Consider the following 16,851-nt stretch of genomic DNA (forward strand, 5'->3'; position numbering starts at 1 on the left):
ACACCCCATCATAGCTTACCAAATTTCAAAATGTTACACTTTGCAACATTCAACTGACAGTGCCACTTACCTGCCCATTCATAAAATATATTCAAATCCTCTCGTAAGAACATAACATCTGCTTGACTCTGCACTGCTCTTCCCAATTTTGCATCATCTGCAAACAGCTGCATATCACCTTGGAAACTGTATAAGGAGGGTGTTAGCAGAGGAGTGAGAAGCAGGTTCTTTGGATGGAGAGTGGAATGAATTGCCTGAGTGTATTGTGAATATAGACACAGTGAATTAGTTTAAGACACGTTTCACTGAGCTCTGTGTGTAACACTGTGTACCTCCCATGATGAGTCTGACCTCACAGTGGTCAGATGTTGTTGATAATAATAATTCCTTAAGAATTCATTAGAAGCTAAAAGAAGCTGTTTATTATAGATACTCATGCAATGCTAGGTATTCTGCTAATAAGTCATTAATTGTCTAAAGATGAATAAGAAACGCACAATAAATAACAGAATATAAAGCTGGGATACTCATTGCTTTAATGATGTCTGTAACATACTAATGGAGTATAAAAACACATTAGACACAGTAATAATATACTGAAAAGCAACAGCTATTTCACATGAAAATAGCAGTGAAGGAAGAAACAATGAGTGTTCTCATTGTTTCTTCCAGAAGATTGGCTTGTTAATCCATCAGTTAACAACATCTTTCACTGACATATTCAGTAGTGTGGGACTTACAATCCTCTAACGAGTGATACCAATGGAGCACAGAATTTCTATCTAATACATTTTGGGCATCTTGGAACCTGTAAGCAGAATCTTGAAAGAACTTCACCTGATACTTACATATTTTTATTCAAGTCCACTCAAGATACTGTTCTATGGACAGTATCTTGAATGGTCTTGCTGTTTTATACGTTATCAGCAAAACAGTTGAATTAAGTGCACATATGAATTTAGAGGTTATAGCAGGAACAAGGCTAACCAGGCATATTCATGAAAAAGTGATGCTAAATAGAATGTCAGCCACTCTTAAAAATTGGAAAGCATTTAAATGCAGAACATTGGATTTGAATAGGAATCTGGCTAAACTGCACTTAACAAAACTCACTCTGTGGAAGTCATACCTACCTAAGATTTAGTCATGATATGCAACTGTCATACAAAATGCTGCAAAGCATCTTTTGTAATTTACCACATTATATTTTCTGCAGCTAATTTCTCAGTGTCAGATGAGTGAAAAAGACCTATATTCCAGTCAAACAAAGACATCAATGATTTCTCCATTGTAAAAATAAAAGTTTTACAAAATGGAATCAAATATGATATACATGTGTGTGTGTGTGTGTGTGTGTGTGTATACACACACACACACTTTCATGTTAATAGAAACCACATCACCTTACATAAATATAATTTTTAGTAGTTATATGGTCATTTTCATTGGTTTATCATTAGATATTTTATTGTATTGCATCATCTATCATTCCCACTGCTTTCTGTATAATGCAATAGTTGCTGGAATGCATCAGAATTATTTATGCTATAAATAGACAGCAAGAGCTAGTTTTCGCATTTTTGTGTTGAGATCGCTATGATTAGTTACATACAGTTAACACCTTGCACAAAAAAGTGTGATTCACAATAGCCTTCTCTATTCTCTTTGAATAGAGAAGGCTATTGTGAAATAGCCAAAAGGGTGTCCTGTAGTCAATCTACTGTGGTACAGCTGCTGTCGAAAGTGAAGGAAACCAGATCTGCTGAAATGAAGAAAGCCACTGTCTACACCATACCATGATCATATTCTTAAACAGCTCTGCCTCAAAGATCTCATGCATCATCCGGAGAACTGAAATGGGACTGGGAAGAACAAACAGGGGTTGTGGCAAGTTCTGTAACTGTCAGAAGAAGACTCATTTGATAGAGACTGATAGCCAGACGTCCTGAAAAGAAGCCCTTGTTAACCAAAAATGAGATTGGTTCAGTTAAATGGGCAAAGATCATGCAAAATAGACCCTGATCATTGGGAAAGAGTAATTTTTTTCTGACAAAAAAAAAGTTAAACCTGCAGGACACTGACAGCAGACAGTCAGTTTGAAAACGATCAGGAGATACCTCTGTCCCTTGTCATAGGGAAAAAGTGTAAGTAATGCTATCATAACACTAAAACATGCTATATGAATTGAGTAAAAAACTTAAAAAGCTTGCGTTTCTGTAGTAAGTTAATAAGTGGTTCAATGAACACTCGATTCAGTGACTACCGTGGCCAGGAAACAGCTCAGATCTCAATCCCAATGAGAATTTGTGGTATCAGATGGAGACTGAAATACACAAGCAGAAGACGAAAAACTTTGGGAACTCCAAGAAGCCATTATAAGGGTATGTAACCATGAATTGACAATTGCATCCACCAGGAGATTGATTTTACCAATGCCCCACTGATGCCAAGCTGTAATAAATGCAAGATGAGGCCCCATGAAATACTAAACAGCAAAAATAGAATTTTTAGCTTTGGGTGTTAGTAAAACTGTGTAGTTAAACTTAATTTTGATACCATTATATGTTTTTCCGGTGAAAATATCACTGTCCACTCCATTTTGAAATATTTGCAAATTTGTCAAGTTTGTTGTTATTTCCCAATTATGCCACATCTACTAAAAAGAGCCAAATTTTACCTTCTTCATTATTTGTGACAGTTATTGTGTTATTATCCATTTTAAAATAGATTTTCAAATTTAATTACCAAAGAAACATGGTTATAGCAGGTGATGTAGTTTCTGCACATATGAGTGTATATATATGAGGATGGTTGTGAAAATTTCTCAGCCCTGATCATAGATGGCAACACTATTGGCAAGATTTTTTTTTCTAAGTTGGTACATCTGTCATAAGCATTGTGTGAAATTGCAAGTCATTCTATCAAGTAGTTTGTTTTATACGGCTTTCTGAAGCAAAAATGTTGTCTGTATCCCTTGAAATGGATAAAATTGAGTATTGTGCAGTTATAAAATTCTTTGTAAAAGAAGGTTTAATATCAAAAGAAATTCATTTGAAGTTCATAAAAGTTTATGGGCACTCTTCTCCTTCATTTTCAACAATTAAGAAATGGGCTGCCGAGTTTAAACGTGGCGGTTTTTAGCCTTGAAGATTATCCATGTGAAGGACGTCTAAAAAGTGTAACAATATAGCACGCCCACAGATTCGAGACCCTTCAACACTTCTGCGCATGTCAACAGGAAGAGAATCCATTCTGATAATAGGGTAATCAGTCTGTATTGTGGGATGAGTTGTTTATTATTATTACATGTCGGAAAATTAACTTCTCTTTTATGATCATTGTAGTTAACTATATTGCTTGTATAACAGTTGGAAAATTTTACCTATAAAGCATGTGATTTCACGTGTTGGCAACCAATTCGTACATCCTTCATTTCTTTCTCTCCTTCAGCATGAATTGACTATTCTTGGCAAGATGCCAATTCAGAGATCTACAAACTGTGGGCGAACTTTACCAGAAATCATTGATCAAGTGCACAATAAGATATTGGATGACCGGCGAGTCAAAGTGCGTGAAGTTGCTGAGACTATAGGCATTTCAAAAGAACATGTAGGATATATTTTGCATGAAGAATTGCAAATGAAAAAGTTTGTGCAAGATGGGTGCCATGCTTGCTCACAGCAGATCAAAAATGTACTCGCATGAAAATCTGTGAACAGTGCTTGGAGCGTTTTAACAAGAATAAAACTGATTTTGTGCGTCGATTTATTAGTATGGATAGACTTGGATTCACCGTTACACACCAGAATCCAAACAGCAGTCAAAATAGTGGACAGAAGCCAGTTGTTCAGCACCAAAGAAGACAAAATCGGTTCCATCAGCAGGAAAGGTCATGGCATCGGTGTTTTGGGATGCTAAAGGCATTTTGTTTATTAGTTATCTTGAAAAAAGGTAAAACAATAACCAGGGAATATTATTCCAATCTTTTAACCAGACTGGATGAAAAAATTTTCGAGAAAAGACACGGTTTGCAGAAGCAAAAAAATCATCTTTCATCAGGACAATACACCTGCCCACAAAGGTGTTTTGTTTTGGTAATGGGAAAATTAAGGGATCTGCACTATGAATTGTTGGAACATCCACCCTGTTCCCTAGATTTGGCTCCCTCTGACTTCTATCTCTCTCCAAAAATTAAAATCTCTTCCTCGCTGGTCAGCGGTTTTTTGAATCAAGAGGTGATTGCCGCGGTAGAGGAGTATTTTGCAGATCTTACTGAGAACCACTACAGGGATGGGATAATGGTGCTGGAGCATCACTGGAATACATTTCTTATGTTGAAAAATAAAAATAATTTTGAAATTATAAATTCGTTTTTTCATTGTTAGGCCGAGAACTTTTCAGACCACCCTCGTATATACACACCTCTTCCTTGTTATTCTTATCTTTTTCATGATAGGGCTTGTGTTTACTGAATGGATTTAACTATTAATAATGCAGTAACTACTAGTAAGAGCTATTGCTTCATTAGCATCACATTTTAGTTGGAGTTAGATTAGTGGTTGCCACAAAAGGTTGACAACCTTTTGTGGCTGAAGCACCATTTGAGTGAAAATGCCATTCATTTGAATATTCCAAGAGCTTGACCTGCAGCTCTTAAAATACATTTCTAATTTAAACTGATTACCCTGAAATAAAATTTTTTAATAAAAATAAAAAGAGCAATAAAGTATCCTTGAATTTTTTTCATTTCAGAGATTAATTCATTAAAAAAATGAATTAATCTCTGAAGAGCCCCAAAAAGTTCATAAAAAGTTACCTACCCTTTGGATAATAGACAGACAGACAGAAAGTCATCCCTGGAAGTTCTGTATGGATATCGTGAGAGTAGATTTTTTCTAAGGAGTGGAATGCACTGCCAAAGTGGGTGATGAGTGCAGCAAAGCTGAATATCTTCAAGCTGAGTTATATGTGCTGTAGTCTGTAGAGAGCTTGGCCTCCTGCAGTGAGCCTTGTAGCTCCATTGATTTTATTTTAAAAGTTATTCTCATTGTCAGCAAGAACATGTTACATCTTCTGAGGCTTATAAGTTGAAAAAAAGAAACATCCATAGCTGTGAGAATGATGATATGCATTTATTTGCATATTGGAATTTTCCAGGAAAAGAAAAAATCATAATTTCAGTAAATGTAGTTCGATCGTCTTTTCTATTAAAAAGAAATAAATCTTTAACATAGAATTACTTTTAGCCTTGGCAGGCTATTGAGTCTAGCATGTTAGGAAATGATGAGATTAATTAAAATTTTGGATCCAGGAATTTCAAATAAAATAGTAATTTCATGAACTGCTTCATCTGACAGTCTCAGGCTCCACATTTCTATTAAATTCTTTAATGAATTTTGCCACTGAAGAATTAAAAGCACATTAGGATATTTGCATAAAAAATAACTAAATAAATGAAATAAACAAGAAATTGCTGATGTATTTGTTCCATGGTGGGTGTTTGAAAGTTATAACCCACTCTCAGAATATCTTCCTTTTTGCCTTTATCAAAAGATAAATTTGATGCCTTATCTATTCTAGATATATACACCCTGCATTATCATATTTTAGACAAAAAGAAGTGCTTATTGCCAATCTGCAGAAAAACACCAAAAATATATTTGTCAATTATAACTTGAAACTTCAGTCTTACAGAACATACTATTCGTGGTCCAGAGATACTACACAAATGAATGAATGTGCAAAAGTAGCTAAAATCCAGAGGCGATGAGGAATGGTTTAGACCCCAGAGGAAATCCCCCCCCCAGCAAGGCTGGACTGGTTAATAATAATACCAAGAAAGACAAAACATGCCACTGTTGGACCATATAAATTTGTATGAGCTTCCACCCTCCTCTCTTTCAGCCCTGCTAGAAACTTTTGATGCCATGTCATATGTTGATTCTGTGATTAACAGTGTGTTAGTCACTTGCAGTTCCTGGGTTTATGTTGAACGATTTTCTACTTGGTTATACTATAAATTAAAGATGTCAAAAAATTATATCCCTGGTTTCATCCTTATCCAAGTGTAAGCAAACAAAGCTTGCACATGAAGTAACTTCAGGGCAACTCATAGAGAGAGAGATTAATGACTTCACATCATTGCCTTAGTCCCATAATTTGCATAGTCTGCTAATCCTCACTTGGTATACAGATGAATGCAGACATTGTTTTTTGTTCTTCAAGGGTTAAGAGATCCATCAGTCTGTCTACTGCAGTCTAACTTGCATGTACATGGAACTTTAAAATACTCCAGGATTTGCAAGAGGATGAAGTTGATCCTAAGGTGAATGGATAACTGGTGTTAGTTGGATGTGTGGTTTGAGAGTGGTGTGTGATTATATTTGCAGAGAACTTTTGCTATTTTTCTGATGTACTCTGAATTGTAAGGGACAGGAATAGTTTTGCTGTAATGTTAATGTGTGTTGAATTTGGAAATGGTAAGGGGAAGGGGGTTGCAATATTTTATCTATTTTATAAAGGTTGTAGCCATTGGCTAATGAAGTTCTGCAAAAGAATCATAGCCAGGGTTGTGTCATTTGAACAAACATCACTGGATTTATGCATAAGTGTTTTAAGGATGCCATACTGTTGAGATGGATGATGTTGCAATTACTTGTTTAAGTATTTTCCAGCATGCGTAGGCATCCTACAAACAGGAAAGGATAATGAACTATCTGGTAGTTGTGTAACCAAAACTAACAACTGCCAAATGTTTGACAGTTGTTAGTTTCTTTTTCTATAATAAGGTGTATTTTTTTTATGTTGGCTGTTACTAAGTACACTAAGAATGTTGGAAGTTTATTTTTCACTTGGTTAGACTATAATAAATTTAGTTTAATCCTTTATCCAAGTATGAGCAAACAAAGTTTGTGCCTGAAAGTATCTTCAGGACTGGGGTAAGGTAGTATAACACCAGGCAACTCGTTGCAAAGGTGGAGCAAGCTAACATCACTCCTATCTCAGTATCTCCCATAATGCAAAACACATCTCCTTGCGGATATGTATAATGTTATGCATTAATGGAAGGGCCACTACCCAGACTAGTTTCGACCTTTATTGAGGTCTCTTCAGTGGGAGCCAGGCCCAAGTGGAGATACCAGGCAGAAGCATTAGCAAGGTCACTGAGATAGGAGTGATGTTAGCTTGCTCCACCTTTGCAACCAGTTGCCTGGTGTTGTACTACCTTACCCCAGTCCTGAAGATACTTTCAGTCGCAAATTTTGTTTGCTCACACTTGGATAAAGGATTAAACTAAATTTATTATAATCTAACCAAGTGAAAAATAAACTTCCAACATCTTTCTCTAAATCCAGAGTAATTTAATAAAAAGGTGGCACACCATTTGGCAACTCCTGTAGGTAGAGATGACCTTGCTAATGCTTCTGCCTGGTATCTCCACTTGGGCCTGGCTCCCACTGAAGAGACCTCAATAAAGGTCGAAACTAGTCTGGGTAGTGGCTCTTCCATTAATGCATAACATTATACATATCCGCAAGGAGATGTGTTTTGCATTATGGGAGATACTGAGATAGGAGTGATGTTAGCTTGCTCCACCTTTGCAACGAGTTGCCTGGTGTTATACTACCTTACCCCAGTCCTGAAGATACTTTCAGGCGCAAACTTTGTTTGCTCACACTTGGATAAGGGATTAAACTAAATTTATTATACACTAAGAATGTATGCAGTGTGTTTGGCCATGGACCATATAGCAAACACATTATCTATATAGCATAGCCAACACAGCTACACATAAACTACTGGTGTATGTGTAGCTATGTTGTGTGAACACAACTGGGCTACATATATATAGAGGCTAATGACTTCATATCATTGCCTTAGCACCCCATAATGCAAAGCATATATCCTTACAGACAAGTATAATGCTATGCATTATGGGAAGATCCTCTATATATAAGTAGCCTTGTCGTGCAGTTACTTCACGTGCAAAATTTGTTTGCTTACACTTGAATAAAGGATGAAATCAAGTATATAATTTCTTGGCATCTTTAATTTATAGTATAACCAAGTGGAAAAACTTTCAACAGCTATCTCCAATACAGAGTATATTAGTAATAAGGTGTGACACCTTCTGACTACTTGTATATGGAAATATGATGTCTGCATTACTTCAACTATCATCTTTGGTCTGGCTCCCACTGATGTACTTTTGTGCAGAAGTGATTGCCACTGAGATACGAGTGGCTCTTCTCAGGGACAATTTTTTGCCTGTCTCTGAGTGGGGTCACCACTGAGATTATGGCTCTGCTTAGTGGTGGAGGTTAGGCCTGTCACTGAGTGGATCTGCCACTCAGTAAAATGATCCTTCGGGTCACTTGCAATTGCCGAGTTTTGGAGTCTTACCTTCACTTATATAGTGAAACCATTCTGGGTAGTGGCATTTCCCATAATGCATACCATTATACTTGTTCGTAAGGATATGTGTTTTGCATTATGGGATATTAAGGCAATGATTTGAAGTCATGAGACTCTGTATACAAGTAGCTGAGTCGTGAAGTTACTTCACATGCAAACGTTTTTGCTTACACTTGGACAGAGGATGAAGCCAAGAATATAATTCTGAGCCTATGTTTCATCATGACAATGCTAATAATGCTCTGTTCTAAACTACTGGGTCCTTGTTTCCATAAAATAAAAAATAAAAAAATGGCATTGCAGATGTCTGATATTAGAATCTGTACAACAGCTTTTAATGAAGAACTGGAATGCTAGATCATATTGAGTCCAAGTTGACCAGTTCATGAATAGAGCCAGCTTCAATTTAACATATTTATTCTTTAGTGCTGCTGCAAATCAAAGTAGATGTAGGGTCAAAGTATAATACTAGATTATTACATCATCTAGTATTCTAGTCCATCCCAAAAGTTTTTAATAAAATTCAGGTAATATTGGATATTTGTTTTGCAAATTTCCTGATATGTAACTGGCCAGAGAACTCATAAAAATTACAGACAATAAAATACTTGTCTCATAGGCATAGTTTGCCTTGGAATACTGTAAAACTCACCATCCCTAAGTGATCTTCACATTATTAATTGTCTTATTAAAATTCATCTTTCTTGAATATTACTTGTGTCCAATTTTGAGAATATGCTTGTTGAAATTATATATGATATAATATCCTATTTGAAAGTTAAGATTTTATGCTTCTCTTTCAGTCCTTTTCAGCCTCCAATTCCACAGCCAAACATTACATTGGATAGCGTGTTGACACCCTGCCTCAACAGAAAAGCTGTGGTTAGTAGTTTTGACATTTATTTACGAGAATGGATGTCTAAAATATAAGTGGTTGACTGCATTATATATATTATTCAAGACTTGAAAGAGTCTTGAATTTATAACAAAGTTTTTTTTTCTTTTTTTTTTCATTTCTCCTGTATATATTCAAACACTTTTATTTTCCTGTATAACAATTTTTTTCTTGTACTGTATTAACATTTTTGATTAAGAAGCCACCTGCAAGTTTATAAACACATTCAAACAAACAAACAAAAAAAATATTAGCATCAGAAACTTTTTTAAACATAGATACTAGTTAAAATAATATCTCATAAGAAACATTTGAAAGTAAGTACTGATCAGAAATGGAAGTTAGCTACAGTTTTTAAAAATAGTTATTTTGTTGACATTATTTTTTAATAATTAGTGAAGTGTTGTTGCTACTGTTATGGAATTTCTGAAATTTCAGCAGTAAATTTTCAAAAAAAAAAAAAAAAATACATGATACCTCCAAGGATGGGAGTCCACTCTCTCTACAACCCACTGTCTGCACTACTTAATGCTCCATCCACACAATACACCACTAAGTGTTTCACGGTGTAAGAAACACCAGAGGAAAATAAATAATTAATTCATTGATCCAACTGATATTTCACTGGATTTCCAACAAGCATTCTCTGAACACCAAATTACCAATCTGATATATGCATACCGCTTAATTAAATAGTTGTAGAAACATTTCAAATGCAACTGGAAAAAGAACTAATGTCTTAACAAGATCCCTCTGGAGTCTGGACAAAGTAAGTTAATTCAGAAAAGTTCAGACAATGTGGATTTAGAATGACTGTATCCTAGATCTTTTTGGCAAATTAATGCACCCATATTTGTTGAGATTGGAGGAGTGCTTCATAGTTGATGCTGATTCTAAAAATAGTCTTGATGACCTATAGTGACGTCTGTGTAGTACAGTTGTCTTCTTTCATTTAATCCTGTGTGAAGGAATGTCCAAAAGTATTGTTTACCAGCCCTCACTTGCCATATGGATGATTGTGGATGTAGTTTTTATGTTCTTCAAGTCAGGTGTCAAGAGATCTACCAGTATGTCCAAAATAGGCTAAGTTGCTGGCACATGAAACTTTATGCACTTCAGGATGTGTATGACGAAGCTGATTGTTAGAAGAACAGATGATGGTTTCCTCTTCCTGAAGACCTTCTTAATCTTTTTCTGTTTATAGGAAACCTACACATTCTGAAAGGTACTTACACAATTAATTGTAACACTAGCAGTATAGCATCCTGAAAACATTTACACATAGAGCCAGGAATATTTATTCAAATGACATGACTCTGGCTGATTCTTTTGCAGAACTTTATTAGCCAACGGTTACAGTCCCTATAAAATAGATAAATAATGCATGCCCACCACTTCCCTCTTGTAACCAACACACAAGATCACAGCAAAACTATTACCATCCCTTTTATTTGACATACTTCAAGAGAAGATAACCAAAATATTTTTGCAAATATAATCTCCATACCACTTTTAAACTACACATCCAACCAGCAGCCTTCAAGTCTACCTCTGTTTTGCACAAAGCAGGCAAGGGTCATAATTATTAATAATTTTATTACTTAATTTGGAATTATATCCATTAGTGATGAAAGCAGCTCTGATAAAGGTCAGTCCTTTATTTAAAAGAGAATTAGTGGAACACAGCTTATGTACATGGTGAACTAAAGTTTTAATCCTACCATATTTCTGACAAAGTTGTGATGCAGCATTAACGTATTTCCATTTTCTCAAGAAATTCATGAAGCCCTGAAAAAGAAGAATTCCAAGCAAAAATCATCAACATATCTATACCAAATTGATGGCCTGAGCAAAAAAGCATTCAGTATATGTTATTCAAAACATTCCATAAAATAATTTGCTAAAGTTGGGAAAATAAGAGACCTCACTGACTTTATGACAAAGTTGAATAATTTCAGTTTTTTTGGAGGAAAATCACTGTGTAATAATTCTGTTATATCAGCAAGGGGAATGTTTGTAAAGAGCAAAACTAATTAAAAGATCCTTAGTTTATAATGATAATCCAGATACTATTATTATTATTATTATTATTATATGGGCACCTCCATGGAGTCCAAAGACTCATTGCAGAAGATCCAATCTATCATACCTCTCCTTGAACCTATTAACAGAAAAAGCACTCACAACTGACTGGCAACCCATTCCACTCATTTACCACCCTCCAAGCAAAAAATCTAATCCTCACATCCCCTACTTGACCACACCTTTATTCAACTTCCAGGGATGACCCCTTGTTCTGGTCCCTCTAGCCAAATGCTGAAACATTTCTCCTGCATCTATCCTATAAAAATCCTTTAAGCAACTTAAATGTTTCTAACATATCCCCTTTTTTTTCTCATATCAATCAACTTCTGCAATCCACACATCTTTAATCTATCCTCATAGGGCACAGGCCACTCGCCTCTGAATCTTCTCCACCGCTTCCACATCCCCAAGAAACCCAGAGAACCAGACTGGAGCACAGTAATCCAGATGTGGGCATATCAAGGCCTTATAAAGAAGAATTACAACTTCCTTATCTCTTATTATGGGATACTAAGGAAAGTGATGAGAATTCAGTCCACCTTTGCCATGAGTTGCCCCAGTCCTGAAGATACTTCAGGTGCAAACTTTGTTTGCTTACACTTGGATAAAGGATTAAACTAAATATATGAGTATAGTGCCATCAATGTGATAAACTGCTTGTAATCTAGTTATCTCAAACTGCATAACTTTACATTTCTTGACATTAAACTGGCACATTAACTTTTGCTCATACTGACAGCCTATTTAAATCATCTTGCAAGCTCTCCACATCGCTTTGATTAACTATTTCTCTACCTAATTTTCATCATCAGCAAACAACTGAATATTTCTTTTCAGGTTATTTCCAATGTCATTTATGTACAAATTCAACAGCAATGCTCCGAGCACTGAACCTTGTGGCACACCACTAGTCACCTGTTTTCACCCCGATTCTAACCCTCTATATAGTACTTTTTGTTATCCGTCCAGCAGCTACCCTCTTATCCACTTAGCTAGTGTCATATCCATCCCCATTTGTTCTAATTTGCGTAACAGTGTTCCACGTGGTATTCTGTCAAATGCCTTTACAAAATCATCATGTAGCCATTTCCTTTATCCAACTCAGCTGTTACTCTATTATAAAAGGTTAGTAAATACTGAGGCATGACCAACCCTTCACAAAGCCATGCTGACCCTCATACAGTATCATATTTTTATGTATCCATTCTTGAATTCTCTTTTTTATTAATTTTTCTAGTACTTTTACCACCACAGATGAGATACTGATTGGTCTATAATTTGCTAATATAGTCTTAGAATTTCCCTTATGAAAAGGAATAATTTTGCCCTCTTTCTACTCCCTTGGAACTCTACCAGAGCTGAGACTTAAACAGTTTAGTCAAAGGTATTGGCATTGCCTTTGACTAAGTTCTCTTGCACATTTTTGCAAAATCCTAGTTGATATCCCATCTAATCCCACAGCTGTATTTACATTGAGATTCTGCAATATCCTAAGAACCTCCAGTTCATCCACCTCTGTTCCCACATCAGTGTCTGTCACATAGGTTAAAGCAGTATGAGGTTACTAGGAAGATATATGCTTGCAAAGTGGTGACTCAGTAACACAACTATTTTATCTGCTTCTGAATTCTCGTGACCATGATCACTCATTAAGGTTAGTGTTCCATAGTCATTCTTCCTCTTACTTGCCACATAACGAAAAAACTTTGGGATTTCTTTTGGCCTGTTCGGCTCAATTCTTCTCATAATCTCATTTTGCCTTTCTTGCCTGAGCCTTTTACTGTTCATAAGTTTGCTGGTCAACTTTCTCTTTATATACCTTCCACAGCATTTTCTTCTGCAGCTCATGCTTAATGATATCACTCATCCATCTAACTCCTACCCAATTAACCCTCCTTACTTTAGGTATACAATTTAATACTGCTTCCTCTAGATGATCCTTAATTATATCCCATGCATTACTAACATCCTTACCCTGCAGTGTTTTATGCCATGGTACAGATTTAAGCTTCTTCCTAACCATGTCATAATCACCAGCTTTGTAGTTCCACAAAGAATCCCTTCTTGATAGAATATTCCTCATGTTTTACAATTTCCTAAGCAAGACACCATTGTCACTTTCACCAATCGGAGGCAGTGTTGTCACCTTGGTTATGGATAGCTTTTCTGATCCTGTTATCAGGTCCAATACTCTCCCACCTTTAGTCCCATCCATTACATGCTGCCTTAAGTAATTATCTCTCAGCAGGTGTATAAATTCTATTTCTTTTCTGCCATGTGATCCTGCTAGTATATCTCCATAGCTGAAGTTCCCCATAATAATCACTCGACCTGTACTAATTGTACTAATTTGGCGATGCATGTCTTCCAGATCATCTATGGAACTCCTTGGCCTTTACCAACAACCCACTGTATATTTTGTCTTACTGGTCTTAATCTCACACCAGATTGCTTCAAGTGAACAGCCACCCTCCCACCTGTCTCCTATTCTGGTTAGTTGCAATTCATCTGCTATCATACAGTACTCCTCCCCTCATCCTATCTTCCCTGAAAATGCTGAACCCTTCACATTCAATCCCTGTAACTACATCATCTGCTGTTAGCCAAGTCTGACTAATGCCTATAACGTTTGATAAGGTTGCACTAATCAATGCCCAAAACTCCTCCCTCTTGTTCCTGATACTTCTTGCATAAGTATATAGAAACAGCAACATCCCTTTATTCCCCCACCCACCTTTGCTTTCTGAATTGACTACCGTATTCAATATTTTTGCTTAAGAGACTAGATTTCTCACTTGGTCATTCTCACACTCACTCACTTCATGGGTGCCTCCATACAAACCCACTTGCTTCCACCCTAATTGCTTAAGTTTCCCTGAATTTGCACGTCAGCATGCTTGGTGAATAAAGCTCTCTCCAGACACCTAACACCAAAACCATTCAGATGCATTCCATCCACATTGTACAAATCTTTCTTTCCATCAAACAGAGACCACAGATCCACAAATACTATATTCTTGAAATTCTCCACTTCATCCCACAAATGTTCAGTAGGGTTGAGATCAGGGCTCTGTGGATGCCAGTCAAGTGTGGTGATGTTTATGTCCACAAACCATGCAATTACAGCAGCAGCAGCCTTATGACACAGTGCATTATCTTGCTGAAAGAGACAATGATCATTTTCATAGAAACACCACAAAGTAGGAAGCATTGCATTATCCAAAATATTCAGATACCTCCTGGAGTTCAGTATTCATGGCACTAAAAACAGAGATCCAAGGCCAAACCAGGAAAAACAGGACCATATCATCACACCGCCACCTCCAAATTTCATAGTTGGGGTTACGCACTCTGGTAAGAGACGTTCACCAAACATTTACCACACCCATTCATCTGCTTAGTAGATGGTGTAGTGTGATTTGTTGCTCCATAACACAGTTTTCCAAGCTTTCGCATCCCACTGTACACACTTTTCACCAGTGATATCTGAAGATGATGTTGCATGTTAGTTTAGGTAATGTAGGTCTTGCATATTGCAGTCCCACCATGGAAACCTATGTTGTGAGCTTTGATTCTGAATGCTTCTGTGCAGATTTGTGTTCCATTCAATGCCCAGAACTTCACATTCGATTTGTTGGCTGACGAATGGCAGTGTTTACATATTATCTTTTGCACCCCATGGTCATGTTTGGTGAGTGTGGTAGTTGTTTGTTCACTGCAAGTAACACTTGCAGTAGATTCCCTGTGCTTCCATCTCAGTATGGTATCACTAATTGTTGACCTGGGATAATCCAGTTTGTTGACAATTGGTAGCTTGGGGGGGGGGGCTCTGCCTCGAGCAGCACTTTTTTTTGGGTTTCACTTGAGACACAATTTTATTTGTTGAAGATTCTTTTATTTATGTTAACTTAGTAATTTTTATTACTTAATTAATAATTAGATTTTAACAACTATACTTACAACTAAAATAAATAAAATATAAATAGAACAAAACCATTACATTTCCCTATCATACTATAATTCAAATTCTTAAAAATAAAACAATAAAACGCATGGCAAGGCGATTGCTTTATTGGTTTATTGCTTATACTGTGGCGGCTGTTTCTCAGCAGCAGGCACTGCACAGTCAGTACATATTTGCAAAAACGCATTGTTTTTTTTTTCTTCTTCTAATTTTGCGCATAACTAAGGCTATTGACAGGATTTTAGGGCCCCGGTAATAATATCTCTGTGGTTCCCTATTATATTATGGTTTTTAGTTAACCCTTTTCATGCGTTTATGCAGTGTATAAAAATTAACAAACAAACATTATTCCGTTTTTACCCTAAAAATGCTAAAATGCCTGATTCTTCATTAGTTTTTCTAATCTGTTACACATTTGGCTCATTATCGAAACCGTTGAAAAAATATTTATTATATTCTTTATGTATGGTTAGTCTGGAGCAGGGGTAGACAACCCTTGGCATGCCTGCCAAACGTGGCACACCAACGACTTTTTTCCGGCAAACAACCCAGGGCTCATCTTAAAAAATAATTAAATGAAAAAATACATTTCAAACATCTTCGCTGACTTGTATATTTTAACATAATATAATACAATTTTATTAAATACAGTGATACCAAATAAAAATACAATAAATAAGCAAACCCTACCAACTGTTTTAATAATAATAAGTAATAAGAAAATAAGAAACAAACATTCTCTTTCCAAGCCATCTGTCTCTGCGATATACTGATGTACAAGGTTCGTCCAGTTTAGTTGTTGCATCATTCGTCAGCATCCAGACGTGACTCCTTTATCATCATTTGATATATCTTTTCATATTTTGTAAAGAACATATCCGTTTTTTTGTTTTCTGAAGTGTGTATATATGTGGATTTGGATTTTATTAAATCGTAAGTCATTAAAATATGGATTGGAAGTATTTTTTGTCAATTAATTTGTTTAACTTATTAGATATAAAAGCAAATTTCCTTTACATTGCCATAAACATACTATATTTACTTGAATATAATTCACGCTTTTTTTCCCCAAAATTAAAGCTAAAAATCATGGTGCAAGATATATGTGGGAATTTGTAAATTTTGTAGATATGCACATAAATTTTTTTTTTATAAAATTTACGTGCATATCTCGAACCACAGATGCCTAGAGAGCAGTTTCCTTGTGTGCATCCTACCCAAATAGCACCATCTTCTTTCCTATTATTTCAAGCAAAAATTGTCAGTAATTTACTAGACTTGAGTTACTTACAGAAATCCTTCACGAATGACTAATGAACAGACAGCTATGATACTAGGCCAGTATAGATATAGTAGCTATGAAGACATGCATATGATTGGTGCAGTATTAACAAAAGATTGCGCGAGTTAAAGATAAAAGTCAGCAGACGATTTTTGAACTGAAATGCTAATTCTCTTCAACCAAATTCAATATCTGAAAGTGCCATAACAA

General features: G+C 35.9%; 1 protein-coding gene across 4 annotated transcripts in view; it reads left to right on the plus strand.

Annotated features, from left to right (window-relative positions):
• Positions 1–16,851, plus strand: part of LOC150100806 (DNA (cytosine-5)-methyltransferase 3A-like) — a 745,691-nt gene that overhangs the window by 687,845 nt on the left and 40,995 nt on the right. For all 4 annotated transcript variants that reach the window (XM_090401182.1, XM_090401184.1, XM_090401186.1 and 1 more), the window contains one exon: positions 9,219–9,297. In XM_090401182.1, coding sequence (XP_090257308.1) covers positions 9,219–9,297 — 79 coding nt within the window. The remainder of the gene's footprint in view (positions 1–9,218; positions 9,298–16,851) is intronic.

Source organism: Typopeltis vanoorti, chromosome 12 (assembly GCF_054136105.1).
Source record: "Typopeltis vanoorti isolate ZY-2024b chromosome 12, IOZ_Tvanoo_1.0, whole genome shotgun sequence".
NCBI classification, from domain to species: Eukaryota; Metazoa; Arthropoda; class Arachnida; order Uropygi; family Thelyphonidae; genus Typopeltis; species Typopeltis vanoorti.